At 45.5% G+C, this 24431-nt stretch overlaps 4 protein-coding genes, 2 long non-coding RNA genes and 1 other non-coding gene across 8 annotated transcripts; 3 read left to right on the forward strand and 4 right to left on the reverse strand.

Moving 5' to 3' along the window:
- Positions 1 to 4970: 4970 nt before the first annotated feature.
- Positions 4971 to 9271, forward strand: LOC135608502 (sulfite exporter TauE/SafE family protein 3-like). The gene is made up of 13 exons (XM_065101438.1): positions 4971 to 5316; positions 5423 to 5582; positions 5777 to 5977; positions 6513 to 6577; positions 6667 to 6706; positions 6883 to 6974; positions 7070 to 7156; positions 7281 to 7331; positions 7877 to 7952; positions 8030 to 8175; positions 8618 to 8711; positions 8782 to 8922; positions 8994 to 9271. Exons 1-13 carry the CDS (start codon positions 5086 to 5088, stop codon positions 9077 to 9079), a joined length of 1470 nt encoding a protein of 489 aa, XP_064957510.1. The 5' UTR covers positions 4971 to 5085; the 3' UTR covers positions 9080 to 9271.
- Positions 9272 to 9574: 303 nt separating this feature from the next.
- On the reverse strand, positions 9575 to 9648 carry TRNAE-UUC (transfer RNA glutamic acid (anticodon UUC)). Its single transcript has one exon. It is a non-coding gene; the product is annotated as a tRNA-Glu (tRNA).
- A 5-nt stretch (positions 9649 to 9653) lies between these two features.
- On the reverse strand, positions 9654 to 11285 carry LOC103979815 (glucan endo-1,3-beta-glucosidase 7-like). Of its 2 annotated transcripts, XM_065101439.1 has the most exons (3): positions 11202 to 11285; positions 11035 to 11109; positions 9654 to 10964 (listed from the first exon to the last, which is right to left on the reverse strand). In XM_065101439.1, exons 2-3 carry the CDS (start codon positions 11093 to 11095, stop codon positions 9763 to 9765), a joined length of 1263 nt encoding a protein of 420 aa, XP_064957511.1. In that variant the 5' UTR covers positions 11096 to 11109; positions 11202 to 11285; the 3' UTR covers positions 9654 to 9762. The 2 variants fall into 2 exon arrangements, with proteins under 2 accessions (XP_064957511.1, XP_009394306.2); XM_009396031.3 differs by lacking the exon at positions 11202 to 11285 and having other exon boundaries at positions 11035 to 11148.
- Positions 11286 to 11642: 357 nt separating this feature from the next.
- On the reverse strand, positions 11643 to 12783 carry LOC135608503 (uncharacterized). Its single transcript, XR_010485531.1, has 2 exons — positions 12383 to 12783; positions 11643 to 12286 (listed from the first exon to the last, which is right to left on the reverse strand). It is a non-coding gene; the product is annotated as an uncharacterized LOC135608503 (long non-coding RNA).
- Positions 12784 to 13533: 750 nt separating this feature from the next.
- On the forward strand, positions 13534 to 15836 carry LOC135608501 (SCARECROW-LIKE protein 7-like). The gene has a single exon (XM_065101437.1). The coding sequence runs from the start codon at positions 13772 to 13774 to the stop codon at positions 15671 to 15673; it is 1902 nt and encodes a 633-aa protein (XP_064957509.1). The 5' UTR covers positions 13534 to 13771; the 3' UTR covers positions 15674 to 15836.
- Positions 15837 to 17401: 1565 nt separating this feature from the next.
- Positions 17402 to 18854, forward strand: LOC103979813 (uncharacterized). Its single transcript, XR_671282.3, has 2 exons — positions 17402 to 17730; positions 17868 to 18854. It is a non-coding gene; the product is annotated as an uncharacterized LOC103979813 (long non-coding RNA).
- Positions 18855 to 22648: 3794 nt separating this feature from the next.
- Positions 22649 to 24273, reverse strand: LOC135608504 (scopoletin glucosyltransferase-like). Its single transcript, XM_065101440.1, has one exon. It carries the CDS (start codon positions 24207 to 24209, stop codon positions 22758 to 22760), a length of 1452 nt encoding a protein of 483 aa, XP_064957512.1. The 5' UTR covers positions 24210 to 24273; the 3' UTR covers positions 22649 to 22757.
- Between the last annotated feature and the right edge of the window lie 158 nt (positions 24274 to 24431).

Raw genomic sequence — 24431 nt, forward strand, 5'->3', positions numbered from 1 at the left:
GTCGTCTATCATCAGCGATATCGTCCGTCATCATTAACTAAAATATTAAAAATATCTTTTTATCCTTTGTTTTTATGTTTCTGTTGATAAAATTGATAACGTTAGGATAAATGAGCTTAGATGTTTCACTTTATAGATAAATAGACAAATTGATAACGTCGTCTGTCATCCATAATAGGATGAATGTTGTGGATGAAGAGAGTGACGTCGAGAGATAAGAGTTGCTTTGCACCTGCGTCGACACTAATGTAGTTGTTGAGCGGTGAAAGAATTGTCGATGTAAATGTCGAGCGACACCACTTAGCAGCTACGTTGATGCCGACGTAGTTGCCAAGCAATGTCGCTCTATATCTACGTCGGCATTGACGTAGTTACCAAGTTGTGTTACTCTACATCTACGTCACCATTGAGACAGTTGCCAAGCGGTGTCGCTCTACATCCATAACAGCATTGATGTAGATGTCAGTTGGTCCTTGTACCGATCGACAATTGAGTCAACGTCGATTTTGATGCAGAGCGACGCTCATGTTTCATTTGTCGCTCTCCTCATCCAAAGCTGTGATCACCGAGGTTCCTAATAGCGTTGTTGGCTGTCATCACCGAGGTCGTCCGTTACCATGAACTAGGATGTTAAAATTATATTTTTATTTTCGTGTTTCTATTGATAAAATCGATAGCGTCAGGATAAATTAGCTTAGATGTTTTACTTTTGTAATTATTAAGATATCAATTTTATTTTCTAAAATCTACGAATCAAAATATTATAAATAACTAATTATAGAGGATAGAGGATAGATAATACATGATTAGCTCAAAACGTGCTTATCAAAGTCAACCTCAGAAGTATTATTGACCGAGGCTGTGTGCATCACACGTGGTTGCTGATGTCGCGAATGTAAGATTGCATTGCTGTCATGACACGACGGATAGCCACCATAGCCGAATTAATGACCCAAACAGTGAAAACATGTACTCGAATTGGAAAGTTAGGTGATTCAGCGTTTCTGATGACTGCGCTGCCTTGTCGGCCATCAATATCGATTAGCATCACCACCAACATCACCGACCCAATAATTGCGGCTAGCGATCTAAGCACAGCCTCACCTCCGTTGGTGGAACGCATCAGACCCATTGAGGGGGTGATAGTCGATCGTCACGGAAGGATGATGTGCGTATAAAAGTGGCATGATGAGGACTTAAGAGTGTTTAAGGAATCATGTCAGGAACTTCTTTCGATCTTGATCTTTGTGCAAGTCAATTACAGAACCAAAGTTTGAATCCGCATCAGAACAAGTATTTTACCTGTATCTCTTTGGTCACATATACGCACCAGCTTGAACCAAGTTAGATTGATCCATACATCACTAATATCTATACAAAATTTTTATTATCAGGTAATCATTTCAATTAATATAATTTAGTATCTAATTAAAAACTATAATATCATACCAAAGATATCTATCATGATCAAAAAAATATTCTTTCCAATATAGGTTCGATAATATCGTCAACGATGCGACGAGAAAGCATCCTTTCAAACTAGAATTAGCCATATGAGGAATATTCCAAAAATGATAGGTAGGAAACGTTATGTTCGGACCTTGGACATGATGATCAATGTCAATTACTATTTGCTAAAATTACTTTACACTTGTCTATTACTGACTCTCGAGTGTTGGAGGAATCATGTCGAAAACTTCACTCGACTTTGATCTTTGTGAAAGTCAACTATAGAACCAAAGTCTGAATCTACGTCAAATCTTGAACAAGTATTTTACTTATATCTCTTTGGTCACATAAGACTTCTTACGGGTACTAGCTTGAACCGAGTTAGGTTGATCCATACATCATTAATATCCATACAAAATTTTTAATATCATAGCAGGCAATCATTTCAATTAATATAATTTAGTGTCTAATTAAAAACTATAATATCATACCAAAGATATCTATCATGATCAAAAAAATATTCATTCCAATGGAGGTTCGATAATATCATCAACGATGCAATGAGAGAGTATCCTTTCAAACTAGAATTAGCAATACTAGAAATATTTCGAAAATGATATATAGGAAAAACTTTATGTTCGGACCTTGGACATGATGATCAATGTCAATTACTATTTGCTAAAATGACTCTACACCTATCTATTATTGACTCAGTGTTGGAGGAATCACGTCGAAAACTCCACTCGACTTTGATCTTTGTGCAAGTCAACCACATAACCAAAGTTTGAATCCACGTCAATTTTAAACAAGCATTTTACTTATATCTCTTTGGTCACAAAAGACTTCTTACACGCACCAGCTTGAACCAAGTTAGATTGATCCATACATCACTAATATCTAAACAAAATTTTTATTATCATAGAAGATAATCATTTTAATTAATATAATTTAGTGCCTAATTAAAAATTATAATATCGTACCGAAGATATCTATCATGATAAAAAAAATATTCATTCCAATAGAGGTTCGATAATATCATCAACGATGTGATGAGAGAGTATCCAGCAATACGAGAAATATTCCAAAAATGAATAGATAGGAAAATGTTATGTTCGGATCAATGTTGATTACTATTTGCTAAAATTACTCCACTTGTACTCGAGTGTTGGAGGAATCATATCGAAAACTCCACTCGACTTTGATCTTTGTGCAAATCAACCACATAACCAAAGTTCGAATCCACATCAAATCTTAAACAAGCATTTTACTTATGTCACAAAAGACTTCTTACGCGCACCAGCTTGAATCGAGTTAGATTGATCCATACATCACTAATATCTAAACAAAATTTTTATTATCATAACAGGTAATCATTTAATTAATATAATTTAGTGTCTAATTAAAAACTATAATATCATACCGAAGATATCTATCATGATAAAAAAAATATTCATTCCAATAGAAGTTCGATAATATGGTCAATGATGCAATGAGAGAGCATCCTTTCAAACTAGCAATACAAGAAATATTCCAAAAATAATAGGTAGGAAAACATTATATTCATACCGTAGAATACTTTATCGATTAACTCATTATAAAAGATTGATCTTGGACACGATGATCGATTTCAATTACTATTTGCTAAAATTACTCTACACCTATTTATTACTCACTCAAGTGCCGAAGAATCACGTCGATAACTTCACTCGACTTTGATCTTTGTGCAAGTTAATGATAGAACCAAAGTCTGAATCCACATCAGATTTTGAACAAGTATTTTACTTGCATCTCTTTAGTCATATAAAACTTCTTACGAATCGAGTTAGATTGTCCATACATCACTGACATACATACAACATTTTTATTATCATAACAAGTAATCATTTCAATTAATATAATTAGTCTCTAATTATTTTTTAAAAAAATACTATATATATATATATTAAATTAAACTTAATATATGATTATCCCGAATGAAAACACATTGTCATGCTATCTATCTTTGTCGGCGATCTCATTCTATTGGACCCACACCGACCTCAATAATTGGCGATGCACTGACGGTGGAATTGGATGAACGGATGAAACGAATGAAACCCATCGTTTGGATAGTACATTAAGAATAAGCCAAGGCTTTGGAGTGGTTAGTGAGCACATCAATCAAGTGAAGATAACGTGTCGACATGATATATGTCCGATGAGAGTAATGTGTCAATAGTTATCCACATATTATCATTTCTATATATTTGATGAGGATATTAATTATGATAAGACTAGGTTGACGTCAGATGACGTCTCACGTCTAGATCGACGTGATAGCACCTGGTCAAATGGACTAGAGCATCGGCCGAGGCGCATTAACGTCTGCTCAGGTTCGGTTCTTCACGCCACGCCAACACTAATGTAAGACGTTACCAGCTTGCCCCCTGCAAGCGGGCACGTTAGGAAATAGTAAGTTTCTCTATAAATACCATCACATTCTAAACGGGAGAGGGGGAGACACACAAAAGACTTCTTCATCTGAATCCCCCTTCACATCAACTAATTTGATCGTCGAAGCGGTCGGGCTGAGCACCCCGACCCGACCCGACCTTTGTGCATGTGCGAAGCCGAAGGTCCTCACCGGACGCGTGGGCAAGGAGTTTTTGCCCGGAGGAAACGACGACCCCGTCCCGATCGGACTACCGTAGCCGACCACCTCAGCAGTCTTAAGGAACGTCCCAGGGAAATCCCCATCATCCGGACTCGAACCGAGCCTCGTCGACCCCGAGGCCACAGCTTAAAGTTGTTGACACCAACAATATTATTAGTTGAGAATCTAAATTAATATCACATTTGATCTTATCCGAGAATTTACATCATTAAATTTAATTTAATTTAATTTCATCGATAAAAAAATTTCTAATTAATTTTTGTTGGGATTAGTGGTCTAACAACACCCACCCACCCACACATAAGAACAAGTGTCATTAAAATAATCATTTCATCATATATAGGATCTCAAATAATAATCAAAGCTCCATTTTTGATGAGATGAGATGGCACTCATCACACAATCTCATCTACAATAATTGATAAGTATGATTGGGCTTCCGAAGAACCCTGTCATCGTGCTTATCCTCTTCCACGCATTCGTATCTCTTTCACATCGAACATATTAGTCATGTTTTATGAGTTAAACATAAGTCATATTTAACTCATATTAATTAATCGAAACCATAATAATAATAATAATATACTACTAATAATATTAGTCATGTTTTTTAGATAATTTTTATTTTTGTTATACGTCATATTAAATTTTATAAAAAATATTTTGTGAAAATATAATACATTTTAAATATTTAATTAATCTATTTCGAAAATCCAAAAGTATTTATTAAAGACCTACAATTATTGTGCATCCAACGTGGCCATAAGAAGTCGCTTCCTTTCCATCCCACGCGGCCGCGAGCGTGTCCCGCAACAGGTAATTTCCACTCGACAGGAAGGCCGTAACAACGCCATTATAATACACATGCGAGCATTTCATCATACGTTTGAGGCGCATCGAAGAGTCGTCCCCAACCATCTCACCTTTGACTCGCGACGAGCCGGGATAGCGTTCCCTTCTTCCATTACCGACGCAGAGGCGCCATGGCTCCAAGCCCGGAGCGCAGGCGGTGGCTGGCCGTGGTTCTCCTCCTCTGCTCCGGCTTCGTCTTCGGAAGTCGGTCGGCCTTAGCGGAAAGGCCTCTTAGGTCCTCCCTTGTTCAGGCAGCAAGCGGCGGCAGCTTCCGCGAGAGAGACGTGGAAGATGACACGCTTCCCCTTCGCAATCTTGCCCGTTCTCTCTTCGGCAATGGATCCCGCGCTCATAATTGGCCAGTACGACACCTTTCCCCCCCTTTTGCCCCCACGGAATCTTCTTCTCTTCTGCTCCGTCTTCTCGTAGCCGTGCAATAGAATTTGCTGTTGGGATTGGAACTCACAGGATCTGGAGCTCGGGTGGAGGGTTGTGCTTGGATCCGCGATTGCGTTTGTGGGGTCTGCTCTCGGCAGCATTGGGGGTGTGGGTGGGGGTGGCATCTTTGTGCCCATGCTCGTTTTGATCATCGGGTTCGACTTGAAGACTTCTGCGGCCATCTCCAAGTGTAAGCGACAGCAGAAATTTTGGTGTTCCTGTTCTCCTTTCAGCCATTCACACTTGCCCTTTTTGTTTCCGGTGCTAATTAATGTTGAGCTAAAAAGCACCAAATTGTCTTTAGGCAGCTGTTTCCACTAAGAATTGGTTGATCGGATTCGTTGCCACAGACAATGCAATGATGTCTTCTCACATCTTTTGTAGGCATGATCATGGGGGCTGCAGGATCGACGGTTTACTACAATCTAAGGTTTCGACATCCTACATTAGACTTGCCGATCATGGATTATGACCTTGCACTGTTATTCCAACCCATGCTCATGTTGGGCATTAGCATTGGGGTTGCCTTCAATGTCATCTTTGCAGAATGGATGATCACCGCCATCCTCGTCATCCTATTCCTAGGTAAAATCGACTCTGCTAGCTTATCTCATTCCCATAGTCACTGAATTCGACTCGAGGGTATTTCTGCTTTTAGATTATTGTTCTTGTTTTGCATGTATGGTTAAATGATTTTTTTTTTGCCTTTCTCAATATATCAAGTGTCAGGAAATAAGCACCTGCGCATTCTAAATTCTTATGTCTTTGTTGCCTGAAATTTGCTTAGCTGCTGAGCGGTCTCACGTACTTTGGTACCTTCTAATCTGAATCTTATTTTATTGAAAATAATTCCTTAGAAGTGCATTAACAAAGATTGCAGCCACAACCAAATTCTCGCTACCTTATGTATCCAGGCATTTAACATCTCGTAAGGGAAAACGAAAAGTTTCTTCATCTTACCTTAGTTTCGGTCACGAGAAGTTGCTTCCTAACACAAATGCATCAACTTTATATGTCCTCTTAAACTCCATAAAGCTTATTTTCTGCTCAACATAAATCTCGTGAAACAATGGCTTTCAGCTCCAACATATACTAACTAAAAATGGTTTGCTACTCGGAGGTACATCAACCAAGGCATTTCTAAAGGGTCTAGAGACCTGGAAAAAGGAAACTGTGCTTCTGAAGGTAATTGTCCCATGATTACCTTTTTACTTCTGAAATTTTTGATAGTATGCACCTTCATTGAGATAGCTACTGGAAATCCTTTGCTTTAGGATGCAGCAAGGCATTTGGACTCATCAACGAACCTGAAAGGTGAGTAGGATGCACTTTCAAATGCCAGATGCAATTTGAGGAATATATGCCTCGTTTTGACACCAAAGGCATAACTGGCTCCAAGAACCTTGGGGAACCAGTTATACGATAAGTCATGTGCACTCAGTGCAATGCTCAATACAAGTGAATCGATCATATTTCCTTTGCACTGTCAGATGGACCAGAACTGGAATATGCGCCGCTCCCAGAGGGACCCCTCGCAAACGAACAGCCCAAGTCTTCAGCAAGTGGGGCAGTTTTAACCATTGTATGTAATAGATTAAGTAATCAAGAATCCTTTTCTATAGCATCAGCATTAGCGAAGCCATCATTGTCATCTTAACTGTCTGAACTTCCTTACAGGTACCTATCCAGGAAAATATATACGTGAAAGAACTTATGTTGCTTTTGATTGTTTGGGTTGGATTTCTTGTCATCCAAATAATTAAGGTGAGAGCTTTGGAATACATACATCTCTACTTTTAAAATTGCTCTCCTATACTGGCATGCCTTATTTTTTCTTCCCTCCTCCCTCTTTTTGACTAATCATGAGCTTCTTTGTATTTCTATACAGACTCATGCTGTAATATGCTCTCCAGAATATTGGATATTCAATTTCATGCAGGTAAAGCACTCCACCTAATGTATGCTAGTTTCAATGAGTGCTAGTCAGCGTTTCATATCTGAAGTAAAGCTAGAATCACTTGCTTCCTTTCGTTGGTAGACACACATAAACTTCATGTTATAGTTTCCATCAAAGAACTTCATGATTGATGAAGTCAACCAATGCATTGTTGGTCATGTCATGCAATTATTCTGACAAGTTGCAAGAATGAGAAGAAAGGTTTTGATGTTATTGCTGCATTTTCACACTGAAAAAAAAAATCCATAACGAAAAAAGAACCTAATGCCACATCTGAAATATAAGCCACTGGAAACTGGTGTAGGCTTTACTGGAGCCTATGACAATTAGTCCTTTTCTTAAATGTCTTCAGATGTTTGTATTTCTTCTCAATTTCCAACTAACATGTAAGTTGTAGAATGCTGAGAGCTTCAAGCTAAAACATTCTCTCGGAGTTCAACAACATAATTTTACCATAGCAATATCTTCTACCGCTTTGAAAGATTCATCTACTTAAGGTGCTGAGGCTGAAATTTTGTTTCGTGAAGGTGCCAATTGCTGCTGCCTTAACACTTTATGAAGCTATCTGTCTTTACAGAGGGAAGAGGACAATTGCCTCTACTGGTAAGCTGGACATTAACTTGAGAAACTTTATGAAGCTGTCTGTCTTTACAGAGGGAAGAGGACAATTGCCTCTACAGGTAAGCAGGAAATGAACTGGAGACCGCACCAGCTTGTCTTCTACTGTTGCTGTGGAGTTATAGCTGGGGTAGTTGGAGGTCTTCTTGGGCTCGGAGGAGGATTCATTTTAGGACCCTTATTTATTGAACTGGGGGTTCCTCCACAGGTTTTGCTCCTTCCCCTAAGCTATGTAGGGTTGATGACAAGTTTCACATGTTTCATTACATAGTTAGTGAAGTACATCTCGATAATGTCATGAGACATAATTAGGGGAACATTTATTGGCCAACAGTTTACCTGCGCCTATAAGAGAAAACATGATATGAGTATATGACATTAAGTATATAGCTCCACAAATGTTTGAAAGAGCGAATGAATTTGAACAATTTCCAATGATAATATTCTTCATATTAGTTGATGTAGTGACTTGATCTTGGAGAATCTTATCTATCAGTCTGCGTCATCGAGGATCTCAATTTCTTAAAGATGTCACTGTAATCTGAAATCTTTTCTGACTTTAAACCAATTTCTATAAGAAAAATACAAGAATTTATTCTCCTGCAGTAGGTTACACACTCGTCTTCTGCTAATATCATGCTCCTGTGCAGGTTGCCAGCGCAACATCAAACTTTGTGATGGCATTTTCTTCTTCCATATCCGTCGTACAGTACTACCTACTCGATCGCTTTCCTGTTCCATACTGTAAGTAGTAACAATCACGGCACCTCTATTTTTTCATCGGCGAACAATCTAACCGACCGTGATGCTGCAGCTGCATACCTGTTGTGTGTTGCAACACTTGCTGCCGTCGCCGGTCAGCACATGGTGAGGAAGATGATCATTCTGATAGGCCGAGCATCACTAATCATCTTCATTCTGGCATTGACCATCCTTGTCAGTGCGATCGGCATAGGTAATGACGGTGGAATTAATTATATCCTAGCGAGGTTTATGAAACAATATGGTAACATATTCCCACCGCAGGTGGACTTGGCATGGAAGATGTAGTGGGGAAGCTTGCGAGGAAAGAGCATATGGGTTTCGAAAACCTGTGTCTCCAATCTTCTTAGCTACATCTGATGGTATCTTCTATGCATGTTGACTTGTGAGTTCCTCAGTCAACTTTGGTGCTTGTAAATTTGGTCAATGGCAACTGAAGCCTAGCTGTTTGATTGTGATTATTCTGAAGGAGAGAAAACAGGTGATCACTCAATCATATGTAGCTAAAGCCTAGCTGGATGAATCAAATGTGGTATTCTGAAGGAGAGAAAACAGGTTTGGTTGTCATCTGTGTTCCAACTAATTACGCCTCTTTCTTAACAGGTTAAGCTTTTGGAAATTGTGATCACTCAATCATATCTTATCTGTCCTTTTTTCAGTCTTTAATTAAGAAGATATGATCACTCAATCATATACTTATGATTCATGAATCAGTGAATCAAAACTTAAATGTAATCTGACTGCATTGCAAGAAAAAGAAAGAAAACACTTCTCTTATTTCCCACTCGAATAACACTTCTCTTATTTAGCTAAATTTATTTGCCACAAAGCAAAAACAACAACGATTCCATTGCCGGGATTTGAACCCGGGTCGCCTGGGTGAAAGCCAGGTATCCTAACCGGACTAGACGACAATGGAATGTGTTGAATCAAGCTTAAATATATCTTATTTATGTTGAATTATAGATTCCAAACGTTGAAGACTCCAAACAAACTGCCTTCTTATTGTTCCTCCCGTTATTGATGGTTCGCACTATAGCAGCAGTGTCAGCGCCACGGACAAGAAGAAGAAGCGGTCCGCCCCGACGGCTGCACGCGATCCGACGGCGTCGGGGCTGTTGCACTGATCCTCGGGCTGGGTTGGGCCGCCGTCTGCACTCGTATGCGGTGTCGCCCCCGGTACGCACCTCCCCGTCGTCGCTGCAGGCGGTGTCGACCCCGTCGTCGCTGCAGGCGGCGACGGACTCGTGTAGGAGCTCGAGGCGGACTTGACGAGGCCGGCGTCGTAGTTCATGGTCTGGTCGGCTCGGTAGAGGCCGAAGAAACGCTCGGAGGCGGGGCCGGGCTTGAGGTCCTCGTCGTAGAGCGCGAAGATGTAGGTGTCCACGGACCGCCCGGGCATGAGTGGCGTCCCCACCAGGGACCGCAGGTGGGCCACCAGGTTCCCGGTGAATGCCCTGGCGTTTTCCACCGTCGTCCCCACCTCGTCCGGGTCCCCCCGGTAGGGCCACCCCGTCTCCGCCACCACGATCTCCACCCCCGGGAACCCCAGCCCGTCGAGCGCCGACCGCACCGCGTCCACCTGCGCGTCGAACATGTTGGTGTACATGAGCTTCGACCCGGCGTCGAACCGGCCCGGGTTGGGCTGGAAGAGACAGAAAGCCAGCGTCTCCGGCCGCGGGTCGCTGCGGTAGGCGAAGAAGGGGTAGGGGTTGATCATGAAGGGCGACCCGGTGTCGCGCAGGAACCCGAGGATCCCGGTGAGGTCGGCGGAGAGTTCCGGGCGGAAGGCGCCCGAGGACGGGGGCTCCGAATGGGCGAGCACCGACATGGTGTGGACGGTGGAGACCTTGACGCCGGAGGCGGCGACCGCGGAGCCGAGGTTCCGCATGGCGGGGAGGAGCTGGGACGCGAGGGCGGCGTCGCCGGAGTCGAGTGCCTCATTGCCGACGGCGACGAGGGAGATGGAGGTGGCGGGGACGTAAGGGAGGACATTAGCGGCGGCCCAGCTGGCAGCGGCGGATGGGTCGGAGGCGAGGGAGGGGATGTCGGCGTTGGGGACACCGAGGACGAGGGAGATGTTGGTGCCGGATAGGGATCGGATGATGGCAGGGTCGGCGCCGTAGAGGCGGAGCTTGGTGATGGTGGTCGATTGCAGGAGGCTTGCGGTGGCAGATGGCGGCGGGAGGTTGTCCGCCACCTGCCCATAGTTGACCCCGATGAAGGACTGCGACCCTGCAAAGACTTTAGTTAGTAAAGTACCACCATCTTATTTCGTGAAAGCATTAACCGGCGCTGCACTTACTTGCGGAGAAGAAGGCGAGGAAGAGCACAAGTACGAGGAGCAGACGACGCCACTTCTCCATCCCGAGGTGGAAACCTAGAAGAACGGGAAGAAGGAAGAGATCAGATCGCTTTGCAGGCATTGGAAAAGAAAGAATGCGTGCACATGCGGGAAGGTTGCGAAATTACTATGAATTAAAAATTTGCATGTAATGGAGAAGGCCTTTCGATGTTCAAATCAGTGGCGTCGGAAGATTCCAAAGGTACGATGAACTCAACTTGCTGCTTTACGGAGGTATTCTTATAATTAGTTTGGGTAATCGTCGAAGCTAAGTTGAGAGTTCATCTGCATACGATCACGTAGAATCATCAATCGACGACATATGCGTTGAACCCTCGTACAAAGTTAGGTTATTGGCACGTTGATGTACGAAGGAAGAGTAGTTTGTCCAATGCATTGAGTTGATAAGGTTTGACGTAAGTATCGAATTGTCGTTTTAGAATTCATATAATGAGGGGTTTGATTGGGTCGATACGATAATTTAAAATCAAATATTTTATTGAATCATAAAATAAACTGAGTCAACTATTAATGATAATATCGACTAGTAGAATGTCGAAAGGATAATATCGACCTCAATCTTCGTGTAGATTAACCATCGAACATCCTCAACAATTAAAAGAGCGTTCCATAGTATTATTGGGCATGCAACGCAACCTTGAACTGTAATGATAGCATTATCTAATCATCACCGACGCTCGTCCCATCAAACCTCCTTTTTAGTGATGTTATGATTCACAACAGCAGCCATTAACGCTACTTGCAAGCCCTCCGTTTCTTCACCTGTAATAATAACTATGGCTCCCTCCGCCCACTACTAACTCGGAGTCTGAGGCTTGAGGAGGCCGGTGGGTGTTGCTTTCACTTGTTCTCTTCCACTCTCTTCTTCTCCACAGCTTCGGATTCGTGACCGTGTGGCTATCAATCATGCATGCTGTCGAAAGGACTAGCAATGATCCAACTCATGATCATAACAACGATAATAACATGATGAGCAAAGAACCGTCGCAAGTCCGTAAACAGCGGTGGAGATGTCCGTAAGTTCATTTGTTGCTTTGGATGCTGATCACACGATCCAATTCATGCAGCCAAGCCGGTCAGCATTATTATCGCATGCCTCTCACGGAACATCGATCGAACACTTGCCGTGCGTCTTTAATCTGCCCGAATGCGTGATTGACTTCCGTCCACACTCCCTTCTCTTCTTCCCGGTCTGCAAATAATTGAAGAGAGAGTGAGAAGGCGTGCTTGCTTTGGTTTGGGAGGGAAAGCGACACCATAAGCTGAAGCGAAAGCTTGCGACAAGTACCGCGCTTGTCAACTTCGTGGTAGCTAAGCGACGACAACTTCCCGCGGTATTAGACCCGCCTCTCCACTATGCGTTTGTCTTCCAGCAGCGCCATCAATCGCTCAGGTTTGCCGAGTCGACTCGGTTGCCTTCCGTGCCAAGTTTGCCCTCAACCGTCGCTTTCGTTGGGCCATGTCGGTCGGAGGCGGAGCGCAGATAAGGCTGCGCGTGCATCAGCTTTCGTGCGACGCCACGAGCCAACGGTGGGATTTGATTCTCGCAATGCGAACGCGGTCCCGCTGCTCGGTCTGCTGGCTTTGGCGTCTCTTTTTGACCGCGACTCGGAGGGGACGGAGGCGCGGGCCATTAATTGGGACGCATATATTTGCACCGTTGGGAGCGAAGACGAGGATTCGTGGGTCGAGTCGTGACGACGGTGAATGAATGGGTGGAGGGAAAAATCATTAATCGAAACCTCAGAAAAGAATGCCGTCGCGGGGCCCGCCCACCAAAGTATCCGACGGCTTTCACCTGTGGCAGTGACGTCATCGTTGTAGACCGTGGGGTTTTTTGGTTGTGGGCGGTGGGGGGAGCCGTTCCCACACAAGGCACGGAGCTACGGCGGCAGCAGCAGCGCGGGCCCCGCGGCTGGGTTGATGTGGTGTGTGCGTTGGAGCACCCACCCGCAGTTTTCTGTTTCCTAGTCACTGACATTAGCTGACGTGGATGATTTCGTTTGGTGATAGTTGGAGTTGTCTGTCTGGTCGAGTTCAAGGCGTCCGTAGGGCCCCGCCTCGTAAGAGGTGAAGCCCACGTGGCAGATCGAATCGGGTGGTGTCGCGTCACTGGGACCGTGGGGGAGCACGGCGAGAAGGCGACACGTCATGCATGGCGCAAGTAACCATGCACCTGTCCCCAGCTCCCGAAATGGTGGACCACGCCCACTGCAGCCGTGGGAGGGTTTTGGTCAAGCAGGAAACAGGGTTCTCACCCACACTTTTCGTGCCACGTTAGGAATCAGCGACTTCCAAACCTCGGCATGGTGGGCCAGCGTGGGCCCCGCCTCTGCCGGCCCTGGGCCTTAGCTTTCGCCCCCCTCCCATTCTCTTCCCTCTCGCCTTCCATCGCCCTCGGTCAGTCACCCAAGGAAAACCACCCTTTTTATAAAGGCCACCGGTCCAACAACGCTCAAAACCTTCACTTCTCCCTCGCTGCTGCGCACACCACTCCCTGTCGACTCAGAATAGCCTGACATCAAAACTCCTCCACCTCTACATTTCTATCCGTCTTGGACTCTTCGGTGGTAGCTCTCCTGGCTCCAGAGAAAGCATCTACGCACCGAAGAGTCCAGAGCTCGCACATCGGAGGGGGTAGTATCGGTTGCTTGACGTGGGGGAGTCGAAGAGGATCATGGCGTATATGTGCGCGGACAGCGGGAATCTAATGGCCATCGCGCAGCAGGTCATCCAGCAGAAGCAGCAGCAACAGCAGCGCCAGCAGCAGCAGCAGCAGCAGCAACAGCAGCAGCTGGTGGCTGCCTCCGTCAATCCCTTCTCCACGAACCCCCCACCGTGGGGCTCCTCGCACCAGCCCCAGCAGCATATGACCGACCACTTCCCCTTCGTCATCCCCGACCCGGCTACCACCTTCGCCGATCCCTTCGCCCCCGATCCCGTCGCCGGCTTCGCCGCGCCCCCTGGTGGCGGCCACCTCGACCATGGCCCCTTCCGCCTTTCCGACTTCGGCTCCTCCGCCTCTGCTGTGGCCGCCGAGTTCGACTCCGACGAGTGGATGGAGAGCCTCATCGGTGATTCCCCCGCCGAGAGCTCTGACCTCATGGGTGACCCTTGGCAGGGCGCAGCCGGCGGTTCAGGAGCCCTCTTCGCCGACGCCTTCCCCTCCTGCTCCACCGATTTCAGCCCACCTTCTCCCCCCGCATCCGCGTCGGACCTCAACCACGTCCTCTTCTCCGAGCACTGCGAGATCGCTCCTCTTGCACCGGTCCAGCACCTTCACCAGACCGCCGCCGTTGTTGCCCTAAATCGGCCTGGACCGACGGCCCACGCCCCGTCCTTCGATCCGCCGGAACTAAACAAGAACTCCGGCGGAGCCGCCGTAGTGCGAGATCAGGCGCCGGAGAGCAGCGTCTCGTCGCAGCCTCTCTTGGAATCCCTTCTCGACTGCGCGCGGATCGCCGATTCCGACCCCGATCTCGCCGCCAAATCCCTGATCCATGTCAGAGAGTCCGCTTCGGAGTCGGGCGATCCGACGGAACGCGTCGCCTTTTACTTCGCCGAAGCTCTCTACCGTCGCCTCCATGGAGCTCAGAGGAAGCACCACTCATATCCCTCCACCGCGGCAGCCCCGCCGTCGTGCTCCTCCTCCTCCTTCGATTCGTCGCCGGAGGACTTCACCCTCTGCTACAAGGCTCTCAACGATGCGTGCCCCTACTCCAAGTTCGCCCACCTCACCGCGAACCAGGCGATCCTCGAGGCCACCGAATCGGCGGCGCGGATCCACATTGTAGACTTCGGGATCATGCAGGGAGTCCAGTGGGCGGCACTCCTCCAGGCCCTCGCAACCCGCCCCAGCGGGAAGCCCTCCAGGGTCCGGATCTCCGGCATCCCGGCGCCAGCGCTGGGAGCCGCGGCCGCCGCGTCTCTCGCCGCCACAGGAAACCGCCTCCGCGACTTCGCTGCCCTCCTCGACCTGGACTTCGAGTTCGATCCTATCCTCACCCCCATCTCGAAGCTCTCCGCGTCCACCTTCCGGGTCGACCCGGAGGAGACGTTGGCGGTCAACTTCATGCTCCAGCTCTGCCACCTCCTCGGCGACTCGCCCGAGCCGGTGGAGCGCGTCCTCCGGGTGGCCAAGTCGCTCGGCCCCCGCGTGGTGACGCTGGGCGAGTACGAGGCGAGCCTCAACCGGGCGGCCTTCCTGGAGCGCTTCCGCACGGCGCTGGCCTACTACGCGGCCGTGTTCGACTCGCTCGACCCGGCGATGCAGCGCGACTCGGCCGAGCGGGCCCGGGTGGAGCGGCTCCTGTTCGGGCGTCGGATCCTGGGCGTGGTGGGTCCGGGCGACGAGCAAATCCGACGGGAGAGGATGGAGGCCAACGCGGAATGGAGGGCCGTGATGGAGCAGTGCGGCTTCGAAACCGTGCCGCTCAGCAACTACGCGGTGAGCCAAGCCAAGCTTCTACTCTGGAATTACAACTACAGCTCCAAATACACCCTCTCGGATTCCGCCCCGGTCTTCCTCTCGCTAGCTTGGGGTGACCGCCCCCTCCTCACGGTTTCCTCGTGGCGGTAATCATCAACCAAAACTCTGACCTCTTTCGATTAGGAATCTATTTGCCTCCTTCCCTCCACTGTTTTAGTCGAATGTGTGGGTGTTTGTTTCGTCATACGACTGTTAATGGGACTAATTTGTTTGGTTGGTGCCGTACTAATATGTAAAGATTAGGATTGGAACACTTTAGTGACTCGATTGAATTGCCTGTAATTTGAGCTGATCAAAGAGGAGGGTACCTGTGGAGTTGCTGATGTGATATTACATAAGATTGAGCAGGAAAAAGACTGCGCCGATCTATTCAAAAGCAGTAGGAACTGCGTTGCTTTTAGTACATGGGTTGTTCAAAAGGTGGGGAGAGGAGGATTGAAGGGGATAAGAATATGAGCCCATGATCCAAACCTTGCTTTTACAGTGGATGACCAGAGCTGCATGATTCATCTTTATCTGTCGAATACAGAAGAAAGGTACAATGCAAATATGCCTATTCTGTTCAATATCGTTTGGCCCTCTCATTCTTGCCTGGTCGAAAACATGTCACTCCAAATACGCAAATGGCACCCTTTTTTTATGGTGTATTTTGCAAGGGGCGATCGGAAACTAGAACAAGTGAAGAAGATGAGGAGCCACTGTAGCGCATGTACTATATCCCTCGAAGGTGTGCAGCCCGAGCCAGCAGCTTCTTTCGATTGAATGGGGCCTGAGTTGGATCATTTTGGGGGCAAGACTGTTCAACCATTGGTTATACTCTCATATCCAGACGGCTTTTCTCGACACGGGGGGGGGTGCGTGGTCATACTTGTGTTCCATGGAGCTACAGGACCAGAGAGTGGCTGCCAAAACCATCGTCTCTGTACGGCTAGAGGGCGAACAGGCAGTCACCCACGCACAGGGAACTGATCCAAGCGGCAGAGGGCATGTGGGCTGTCCCATAACGCATCCTGCTCAGCCCCCGCAAACAGTCGATCAAATCTGTCGTCCAACTGTGGACCTGCGTCGGCCCTGCCTCCTCCAACGAGTTAAAGCAAAAGAGGAAGAGGGGAAGGAGATGGTGTTTGGCAGACGGAAAGGAAAGAATGGGTGGGTGGGACAGAGGGAAAGGAGGAGGAGGAGGAGGAGGGCAAGCGGACGACCACAGCACCGCCATAACTGTTGGTATCAGGGATCGCAGGCCCGCCCCAGAACAAAAGGGGTGGGTGTGCCTCCCGCTGCCGGCGCCGGGCGTGCTGCTGCGCCATTCCGCACCCAGCGGGCCACCGTGCTGTCCGCCCGGGCCGCTTGTGCCAGTAATGGGGCCTGCCATTTTTGGCTCACTGTTTGCAGTATTTACGTCTTTGGCTCCGACTAAAAGAGAATGCTGGCTGTTTATTTCTTTCATTATTACGTCTTTGGCTCACTGTTTATTTTTTAATAAATTAAAAATTGATAAATTTATGGAAAAAATCTATATTTTATATATTTTGGCAGGGAATTCATTGTACTGTAAAAAGATTATTTTATCTTTTTACACCGTTGGACTTATCTTTCATCTTGCCCTCTCCCATGCTTCCGTCATCACTGCCTCACCTCCCCTCCCCAGCCCTCTACCGCCCGATAACCCAACCCTGCGGATTCAATGTATAACTTAGAAGATTGTTCACTGAATCGCACCAAACCGAACCGTTCGATTTCAACATTCCACTGAGATGACGTTGTTGATTGGTGCATTCAAGTGTCCCACGAATGGTCTTACAGTCAATCCTACGAATCAGTGGGCGTAAGCAATGATGTCATCACGGGATAAGGACGAGCGAACGATTGGGTAAGCGGATGCGTCGGTGCGCATAGCTGGCACGACCAATAATTCCATGCCACGCGGTTGCATGGCTGCCGTTGTTGACGCACCGTTTCGATCCATCCGTCCGTCTCGTCTCCCCCCTCAATAAATGCCCTCCTCTTGGATTCATCAAACCCTAGGGTTCATCCGCAGCCGCTTCTTCTCGTTAGATGGCGGTCGTCGGGGAATCATCGGATCCCGCTAAACATGGTTATCAGGATCAGTCGACTCGTTGTCGATCTGTATCTTGTTGTGGAACCCGGTGAGTTTGGTTCCGTTCTTCTTCTATTTTCGTTTAAAAGTGTGTTTCGTCTGTTTATTGCTAATTTATGGAGTGGACATGTTGAATGTATCTTCGGGCGGAACCTAATGAGTTTGTAGATGGATTTATGGTTGTAGAGCATGTGTATCTCGTCTTATCGCTACAGGATTTCGAACATAGGACGAATCCTTGGATGATTACCCAGGCATAGCCATGGAGTTCATGGATCAAACTTTGTTTAGCGGTATTATGTCAGATCGCGCAGCGGATCTGGTTGTTCGTCTGGCTATTTCTCGCTATGCGAAGAAGGCTATACGCATCTTGGTCGCCTGTTGCTGAGTTGATCTCATTATGTCTCTTAGTTTAAGCATTTGGAACTAGAGATATGGTTATCGGGTTCTTTCCCAACATGTGGGCGAGGAATGGTGGGTATCTCCATGGCGGGTAAGGTAATTTACGGATCATGTTGGGTGATGCATCTTGGGTTTGTCGACGCGACCTTTGCCATGTTGGGTGCGCTCGCATGGCAGGTCATAGACATAATAAATATCATTTTTCTGTGTTTGGGGATCGCATGGGGTGAATTTTAGACCCTGGGTTCCCCTCTGTGTTGTTTTCTTCTTGTTTGTGTTGTTCCTTGCCACCACAGTCCATCTGCACTATCCCCATGTGAATGTTCTCTCTGCAATCATGACATACCACGAGTTCTACATCTCGATAGTCGATTTCACCTCTGTAAATCTGAGTCCATCAGAGAATAATGATCTTCGAGCAACGAATTTTATAGCTCAATCATCAGAGAATAATGATTTCGTCCCAGCTATACTGAGTCCTTCAGAACGGAAAGTCTCCAAATCCCAAGGAATCAAATTACCATTTTACGCCAAGATGCACGCTGCAGTTATTTATACCTATTTCCAAGGTACTGATTCCCCATATTGTTCATGTTGTCACCTTACCAGTTGGCAAAAAACTGCTATTTTGATTTATGTGATACTACATACTTAGAATGTGGCCCTTCACTTTATAGTGGCTTATTTTTGCAAAATCTATTCGTTCTGTGTTGATCTTTTATGTGTAAGTTTGTTCGTTACTTGAATATTATATGATTCTAGTTCTCTTTTCGTTTCTTGTTATTTTTCGAACATGTTCCCTGTGTTATTGTGGGTCTCTATTGTGGATGTATGCTCCTAGGACTTGCACTGTAATTGAGATCTCGTGTAGCTTTAATTGGTTGTCATGTCTTCACTTACACCTTTATGCTTTCTAAGTTACTTAGTGCGATGGTGTATTTTGTTGCTGTGTTTGTGCATTACGTCAGTTCTTGCTTTAGAGAAGGGAGACCTATTTTTTATTGAAGGCTGCGTCACTATTTTTCCAAAGCTCTTCTTTGAAGTCGTATGTATGTTCAAGTAATCAATGCTGACGGGATCTCTGTCTTGCATGTTTTCTAGCCAAATTTTCTGGAAGAAACAACATATACTTTCATTAGTCATTAGATATGTTTTAAACCCTGGTTTGTATTAATATTAGAAAATTTACTTTCATCTGTTCAACCATCTGTTAAAAAATTTAAATTTTTGCTAAAGTTAGTTTGGCTTTTTGCTTGAATTCAATTCAATTGCGTCTATTATTGACGTGATCATTATTCCATTTTTATACTTAGTCAGTGATGCCTGATTTTTAAACTGTTGTTGTTGTTAAACTTTAGTCAAATAATGCTTCCTAATAACATCCTTCAAATTAGATTCGTTATGGTAATTTATTTGTGATAACCCATGTATCTACAAGAAATTTTTTTTCCTTAAGTCAATTTTAATCTTGCTTGTTCATTTTCGTATTACTATGTTGTCATGTGTGGCACTAATCTATATGGCCGAAGAATTGCTCGAGCAATTCTTATCGAGGTGGTTTCTGGGTAATGATAGTTGTGGTATCGCGAAGATGGATGTTTTTAAGTGCTTTATAGAACCGTACCAATTACTAGATTATTTATTGGTTCGTTCTCCATTGATATTTTGTTCTGTGTCAAATATTAGAAACCTTTGATGTCAGCTGAAAGGGGATCTTAAGCTCAAAACTGGTCGAGCCCTCGGTCATTTGTTTTTAAAATGGCGTGAGAAAGTGGTGGTTCGAATCCACCAAGATCCGTTCTTGTCTGCTCTACGTTTTCAAAGCCGTCTTCATAGTGTTTTGTGAGACCTGGCGACGGAAGAATGCACAGCCGGCCATATTATTTTTGTTGTGGCGTTTCTTGCCGTCGCCACTTTGTTTTGCTGACGTCGGCTTCGCTGTATAAAGTGTCGCGTTAATTGGATTTGAATAATTTCGTTTTCTTTGCCCAGTGTTGCATTTTTATTTTTTCGATCTATTTATACCGCAAATTAATGTATTAAAAATCCCGATAATATTAAGCGTTAATGTTCTTCGCCGTCACTTTCCGTTCTTGTGTTACTCAATGTGATCGACATGTCCACCTTAAGACTCAATTTTGTAGAATAGGAAATAGTCCTTTTAAGTGATAAACACCTTAGCTATATCATAGTTCATTGCCCGCTTCTAAACAAGTGATAAACCCCTTAGATATTCACTTTCTTACACTGCAAGTTGATTCTGTTCCGCCCCTTGTGACGGCTTCTACTTTTATTGCTGTAGCTTTTTGTTGTTTAAGTCCTTGTAGTTTGTTTCCGCAGCTTGTTCACTTTCGCTGATCCCTTGGTTTCTCTTTAAAAGTTCTCCTATTCTTTTATTAACATAATTGAAGATGTTTAAACTCAAATTATGAGAACAGTGGAAATTTTGCTCACTTAATACGCTTTTAAATTATTTTTTATTTTTAACATACGTTACTGAGTATTTGTGGTATTATTAACAGCTCAGGTAAGCGTGATGCAACTCGCTAACGCACAACACTAGTTTTACTTAAAGCTTATATAATAATTCTAGTTTTGGGTTTTTTATTTCGTCTTATACGATGTGGTGGATTATCGGTTAGTTTGTTCCATGCGATATTTGTAGATTATTTGTGCATAAAATTATTGTAAATTTATTTGATTATTTAAATTTAAAAAAAAAATATAATTAATTAATAATTAAAATATTTTTAGGATAATCTGGATTGTGGACATCGAACTACTAAATGCGCTATACTAAATGTGTATGTATTATGTATTTAGATCAGTTTTGCTAAATATGTATTTAATATGCTAAATTTTCTATTATTTTCTAATTAATATTTGTTTTGTAAAAATTATATTAAAGGTTTATTTAATTATAATTTAAAATATTATTTTAATTCATTTTATTAATAGTTATTTTTGAAGAATTTTATGTTTATTTTAAGTGTCGCTCGTTATGCTGATGCATACGCATATAGGCGTCATTATTGTGCAAAATTAATAACTTTAATGTTAATATTACCTAGCATCGTTGGAATTTGAGCAACCAAATATGATTTCTTGTTCACAAATGCATTCTTCATCTCGATCGTTCATTTGTTATGTGTTTGGATAAAATAATTTGTGTATTATATTAGTGTTATATTTATTTTTTCACTTTTATGATTGACAATTAAGTGCTTTAGAGAAGCGGAAGACAGTTCGGACTCATTGATGGTCTTTTTGTCATCTACTTTTGGCGTTACTGTCATCCTCCGGCAAAGGTGACTGGTCTACCTTCTGGAAGATTTTGTGTGTGCTGGTGGGCAATACCTGCACTATTCTTTCGGCAAAAAAAGTAATTGTCTATTTTTGTCAAATAATTTGTACTTTCAAGAAGTTGCCATAGTGTCACTTGTAAAAATTTTGGTAGGGTGTTTCTTCTTCGATAAAAAGATCATTTAATCTTTGTCTTCTAGGTCTATCGTCGACTTTATCTTATTTCATCGTCCTCTTGTGGTCCTATTGTAGTCTCTATCCTATTTCATCACCCTTACATTTTTTTCACCGTTACCTTCGTACATCCATTGGTCCTAGTTGAATCCATTCTTACCCTCACTGGATTTGGTTTCTTCATCTTGCCCATCTTTATTCATCTCACTCATCTTACTCTCACTAGATTTGCCTTATCTTTATATACGATTTGTAAATAAATACAAAATTATATATATGTATATATATATATATATTTTTTATGTTAAATTTGAAAGATATTATTAAAGTAATCATATATAGAATAAGTCAAGCCGGGGACTCACCGATGCAAATTAATTACTTAGCTCAGACTGATGAATCGGCTGTTTGCACTCCTCCAAAGGCATTATAATGAGACAACTGATACAGCGAATCTCTGACAAAAACCAGTCGGCCCACTATCGCTGCACAACAATCAATGCAATCACGTGCAGCCACATTTCACAAAACCCCGTCAGATCTGAATCCATGTCCGGATACAATTTAATATCGCGCAAAGGTCCCAAAACCGGCTGGCCCACAGAAGTCTGGCAACAAAATGGAGAAAGGCTACCCACGTGTTTCACATGGGTAGTGGTAAACCCATTCTTATTTACTTTTTTTTTCTGAAATGCATCCTTCATTTTAAAATTTCTTTACAATTTTTTTATTTCTAATATCTGAAATGTCTTCAACCACTTATTTATTTTTTGTGAATCGATCATTCTAATTATATTATTTATATGCTATAAGACAATACATATTATTTAATAATTTTATAATATTATATAAAAAAATAAATATTATAGTACAATGTTTTTGTTTCCTCCGTAAAACAATCCTTATGTTAAGAGATGGAAAGGGAAAAGTGGATATATATATATATATATATATATATATATATATATATATATATATATATATATATATATATATTACATGTTATAGTTCATTTGATATGTTCATTAGATTAATATGTTCCGCATTAATCTACGAAGAGATTCGTGCTAACACATCAGGATTTGATCCACGGTTGGATGGTGTATGTTTCACTCGTTAATTGCCGTCACAAATGACTTTAAAGTCACATACACTTTTTCGGAGATTAAAATGATTCGTCGGGAGTCGCAAAGCATATTACTCTTTTGCCACGGCCTTCCCACGTTGGACGCTGCACGCCGTGAGCCCTTGGATCATCCGGCCCACGTCGCCGTGCGACGACCCTCCCTCCGCCACCGCCCTCGCCGCCGCCTCCCCCAGCTCCTTCATCCTCTTACGCGCCGCCTGAGCCTCGGGGCCGCTGCCCATCAGCAGCGCCACCGAACTCGCCACCGTCTCCGCCTTCACCACCTCCTTCTCGCCGTCCAGCACGCTCTTGAAACCCTCCCACATGGGACGCGCCACCCCCAACACGTCCACCAGCAGCTTCTCGATCACAAACTGCTCCGAGTGGAGGGGCCACGTGACGAGCGGCACGCCGGAGCAGACCGCCTCCGTCACCGAGTTCCACCCGCAATGTACCACGTAGCCCCCCACCGCCCGGTGGGCCAGGATCTCCCGTTGCGGCACCCAACCGCGCGCCACCAGCCCCCGGCCCGCTACCCGGCCCTCGTACCCCTCCGGCATCCACCCCTCGCCCACGCCGCCGTCCGCCCGCATCGCCCACAGGAACGGGTGGCCGCTCGCCTCCAGCCCCAGCGCCAGCTCCCGCAGCTGCGCGTCGCTGAACCGGCACAGCGTCCCGAAGCTCACGTAGACCACCGAGTCGTCCGCCTTGCCGTCGAGCCAGCTCAGGCAGGGGTCACGGGCTGCATCCTCTTTGCCGCCTTCCTGGGGTTGCGCCCCGGCAATGGCTACCGGGCCGACGAGGTACACCTCCCGGGGGCCCACCTTCCTGTAGTGGTCGGCGTAGTTGGGTTCGAGGTCGTAGAAGCTGTTGACAACGACGCCGTAGCTGGTGAGCTCGGCTTCCCGGAGGAGGCCGAGCATGTAAGGGAAGTCGAACACCTCCGGAAGCTCGGCCCTCGTCAGCTTTATCGGGTGGGGGAAGCCGGGGATGGCAAAGGGCTCCCCCCTGCCCGAGACGGCCTCGTAAGGCCGGTGAAGGTCGAGGTCGTTGGCGGCGCAGAGGGGAAGCAGACCGGTGACCTGAAAGATGAGACGCGGAATGCCATGCTCGGACGCGAGGGCGGTGGTCCACGGGAAGAGGGCGTCGGAGATGAGCGCGTCGGGGTGGAGATCGCGGAGAAGCGCGTCGAGGGGTGCACGGAGACCGAAGACGGCCGCAAAGAAATTGGCGGCGAGCGGGATCGGAACGGCGGTGAGGTTCTCGCAGCCGTCGGGGAGGCCGTTCTCGGCAGCGGGGAAGGGAATGAAGCGGAGCTCCATGGGAGGATGGGAGGTGGAGATGTAGGAGTTGGCGCGGTCGAGGGTGGGGCGGATAAGGTGGGCGTTGGCCGGGGTGGTGACGAGGGTTACCCGGACGCCGCGCTCGGCGGCGAGGCGAGCTGTCTCCAGCATGGGAATCATGTGGCTTCGGGCGAGGAAAGGGAAGAAGACGAGATGGAGGGATTCGGCTAGTGAGCCCATGGCGATCTCCGTTGCTCTTCTTTCCCACACAGAGAGTAGTGATGAACGGGTGAAAGGCAAGCAGAGAAGAGGCGTATAAATAATATTGCTACAAATAATATTACTGAGAAGGAGACGACAAAAACACATCTACTACAGTAACAATACAATGGAACGTTCATTCGATATAATAAGTGTTAAGTTCTTCCTCGAGGCCCACGTGATAGTCACGAGGAGTAGTCG

Source organism: Musa acuminata, chromosome BXJ2-3 (genome assembly GCF_036884655.1).
Source record: "Musa acuminata AAA Group cultivar baxijiao chromosome BXJ2-3, Cavendish_Baxijiao_AAA, whole genome shotgun sequence".
In the NCBI taxonomy this organism is placed as follows: domain Eukaryota; kingdom Viridiplantae; phylum Streptophyta; class Magnoliopsida; order Zingiberales; family Musaceae; genus Musa; species Musa acuminata.